The following is a 3,739-nucleotide window of genomic DNA, read 5'->3' on the forward strand; positions in this document are numbered from 1 at the left end:
ACCGGAAAATCCTGCAGGACAGTCTTGGTAAGGTACAGCTGACTCTCCCTCTCCTCCTCCACACCAAGCAAGGCATCAAGGCCACCTTGGACTTCATCAGCAGGACCAAGGTTGGCACAAGGAGGTGGCATCTTGGGCAGTCATCAGAAGAGCTGGCATAGTGTTACAATAACATCTGCTCTTTCCTTTCTTTGTTTGTTTTGTACTTCTTTTGTTTCTAGCATCTTTGCTCTGGGCCTGAGCCCTCACTATCACTTGTACCTCCATTGACCTCACTCTCATGTAACTAAATCTTTGCATTACCAGAGGAGCTACTGCTCCTCTCGTCTTCCATAGTCTTAGACTCAGATAGGACGTTAAACCAATCAATCAATCAATCAATCAACTGCAGCAACACCTCTGATGGATCTTCGCGTCTGCATGAGCCTAATGATAAGCGTTGCAGATTCTGCAGATTTCACCGCGACCTCGTCTTCCATCGTTGCCTCCTCTTCCACATCTTCTCGACCCGTCTCCCCTTCTTGACCCATTGGAGCTCGCCTTGCGCTCGGGGAAGAAAGTTGGTCTTCCATTCCACCCATTCCTGTACCACTTCTCGCCCCTGTTGTACCACGTGACCATTGCCTCAGTGATTTCCACTCCTTCCGCCACATCAACACCGCGCTCACGCACCTTGCGGATCATATACAGCTTAGACTGCGACAAGGGCATGACCGAGTATCTAGCCGTCACACTGTCTGTGATAGTGCGTCGAAGAAAAGCAGTAAATTCAGTTTTGCTAGGGACGTCCTCGATGCCCATAGCCCTCAGGAAGCCAGGGAAGCCGTTGATCTCATGGATCTCATGAATCCGCTGAGCCATTGCCGCAGAGACGCCTGGCGGCGGCGCACCGTGTCTATCGAAGAGTGTTTCGCGGAGATCCGTTAGCGATTTGCCTGCGGGGCGAGCGGAGGAGCTGAATGTTTTGAGGAACATGAGAAGTCGATATGATGTTGTTGATGCTTCGAAGGTTTTGACCAGACGGTACTCCGATATGGCCGATGGCTCCAGATAGGCCAGCTCAGCCATGTCAGCGCCTTTCGAATCGAGCATCCACACAACGTTGCGGAGAATTGCCTCCTTGACGATTTGGAAGATAAGAGGTTGGGTGAGTCCGTTATCAGAGACAAGGGCTGCGACGAGTACGTGTCCGAGATCAGGGAACTGCTTCTTGGTATGCGGGCCAGTCATGAAGTGGTTGATCATCTTGTTCGCAGCCTTGACGATGGCAGTATTCTCCATAACCAGACACAGCAACAAGTGGAAGCAGGCGAAGTATGCCTCGACAGCCTTCTCTGAAGCGTGGCTGAGGGTGCTGCGCTCGTCTGGTTGTCGGAACCCCTTCCCAGCGTCTGCGGAGAACTGCACTACGACGTTGTTCATCAGGTAGTACAGAACATCAATATCATCAGGTTCGCTGCTGCGAATTCCAGCGTGGTTATGGATGCTTTGCAGACATGCTACCGCGTTCGTCTTCACACCTTTCCAGTGCCGTCTGCTGAGCGGCAGCGGCAGCCACTTGTCGAACTCCACACCTTGAACACTGCGACGGACATCATGCTGGAAGAAAGCCTCTTGACTCAGCAAGTCGAACTCGGATCTCAAAACTGGCTTGTTACCACCGGTGATGGAGATGCCGATTCCAAGCTTAGCATCCATGTACGACTTTTTGAGACAGAAGCATTGAAGCTCGCGCGCACGAATGAAGTCGTAGGAGTGAACGGTGCGTTTGACGGATGGAACAGCGTCGGCGAGCGTAAGGACATCTTCCGTAGGCATCTTCTCCAACATGAGAAGCACAACCTCGACAGGAAGTGTATGTAGCTTCGAGATAGTTGCTGGTGACGCCGTCACCACTTTCTTGGTATCCTTGGTGATAGGGGCGGGCTTCCAATCAGGACTGAATCCACAACTGTCACAGAAGAATTCGTATGAATTCTCGAATCGAGTGTAGCGTTGCCCGGTCTGTTTTCGGCGAAACTCCTGCAAATCCACTGCATTCCCACCATGGTCTTGCTCGAGCGACTCACTAGTGAAGAAGCTCAGCAACTGGATAAGTACGCCCTTCAGTGTGTAGGCCGGTGTCCAGCCCTCGGTGGTGTTCAAGATACTGGCACATATGTAATCTCCATAGATGTTGGGGTGAACGATGTGACTTTGGATGGTGACCGTGGGAGCGTAAAGCGGGTAGTCGTTACCAAACTCAATGAAGAGGTGCAACGGCCCGTACGCTTCAGTCGAGAGGATGAGACAGGCCTTGTGGAAATCCTGCTCATCCACTTGTAGATGTACGTTGGGATACGGATTCTGCTGTATCTCAGCAATGTCGTTCAATAGTCGACGGTGCAGAGCGTTCAGAGTAAACGCTCTATTAGTGGAGGCCATGCTATCAGCAGGTCTACTGCGAGAAGGTAAAGAATGGCAGGAACGTCCTGGAGACAAGTCGGATCGAAGAAGTGATATTCCTATCACCTTCGTGATGCTTCTCAAACAAGAAGAACGCACCATCTTTATACTTGTCATATAGGCAGCAACTGGAAAGGTTTCGGCGTCGAACGCCCTTCATCTATTCTTTTTTAAAGTTGTTCACGACGTTTGCGCCCATGAAGAGACAGGCAACAAACGGTGAAAGGCGGAGTCCCGTGCGTCTTTGCCCTTTTCGCCAGGCGCCCAAGCCCTTTGTGCTGAGCCTCGTCGTCCCCATTGACGCACAATGAGGCGCAGCACATTGGAGGTGCGCACAGTCATTGTTGACGAGTCCGAAAGCGAATGGACCGTGGGAAACGCTTGCATGATTGTGATGTTTGGTGTCCAGAAGGAGCGATGGGGATGCGGGGCGTTTGGACGCCGAGGCACCACTGACAATGGAAGCCAAGACCAGCCTCGCGTTCCTGCCGTTGCTCTCGCTCTCCGAATTTTCATCGACTCAACATTGGTCCGCACTGCTTAGACAATGATCTGACAAGATAATGAATCTTGGAGCTGCGATGTGGCTCGGGCCAGCTTGGCCGGAGGAATCTCCAGAGCCTCGGTGAATGTCAATCACTGCAACCGTCTCATTGTCACAAACTCTTTCTTCATACATCCTATGTTGACTGCAGAGTATACTCAGGGTTCTTTCAACGAGCCGTCGAGATGATGTCGCCACAAACTGGACGAACGGACGCAGGACTTGACTTAGTCAGCAGGCAATGCATAGTTCTTGTCGTGTCTCGAAGTCGAAATCGGAGCGAACGTTACGAACCTCATCGACATCTGTCCCAAGATCTTGGTGTTACGAGGGACTAACGTGACGTCCAATACCATCGCTGCGTAACCCTCTCCGCACCTTCGCTACTTCCCGCAGACATCCGCTACCCAATGTCTGAAACCGTGCATCGGCGGACATGCTCGTTTGGGCGCTTCAATTTGTCGTTGCGCAGATGCTACTGTACTAAGGCATTAATCTGTTCGCGGCGCACGGGCTGAACCCCAACCACCACAAATGCAATGACCAACATCACAACTTCAACCCGCTACTGCACAACCACAATGAGGGCTTTTGGAGCTGAAATTTCAGGAGATCGCGTCCCAGGTGGTGAATTGTCTGTTCGCCAAAGGGATAGTATTGTCTCCAAGGCAGAGGCAGGCTGTACTACCAAGGAACTGGCAGAAGAATTCAGCTGTTCACGTCGCACAATCCAGAAGACAATCCAGCGGT

General features: G+C 51.7%; 1 protein-coding gene across 1 annotated transcript; it reads right to left on the minus strand.

The window, feature by feature from the left end:
• Positions 1-205: 205 nt before the first annotated feature.
• BU25DRAFT_416089 (uncharacterized protein) lies at positions 206-2,573 on the minus strand. The gene has a single exon (XM_033707693.1). It carries the CDS (start codon positions 2,422-2,424, stop codon positions 427-429), a length of 1,998 nt encoding a protein of 665 aa, XP_033555621.1. The 5' UTR covers positions 2,425-2,573; the 3' UTR covers positions 206-426.
• Positions 2,574-3,739: the final 1,166 nt, after the last annotated feature.

Source organism: Macroventuria anomochaeta (genome assembly GCF_010093625.1).
Source record: "Macroventuria anomochaeta strain CBS 525.71 unplaced genomic scaffold BU25scaffold_55, whole genome shotgun sequence".
In the NCBI taxonomy this organism is placed as follows: Eukaryota; Fungi; Ascomycota; class Dothideomycetes; order Pleosporales; family Didymellaceae; genus Macroventuria; species Macroventuria anomochaeta.

What these genes read in the sequence shown, in the direction of transcription:
- BU25DRAFT_416089 (XM_033707693.1), bottom strand. Translation starts at nt 2,424, where the DNA reads ATGGCCTCCACTAATAGAGCGTTTACTCTGAACGCTCTGCACCGTCGA.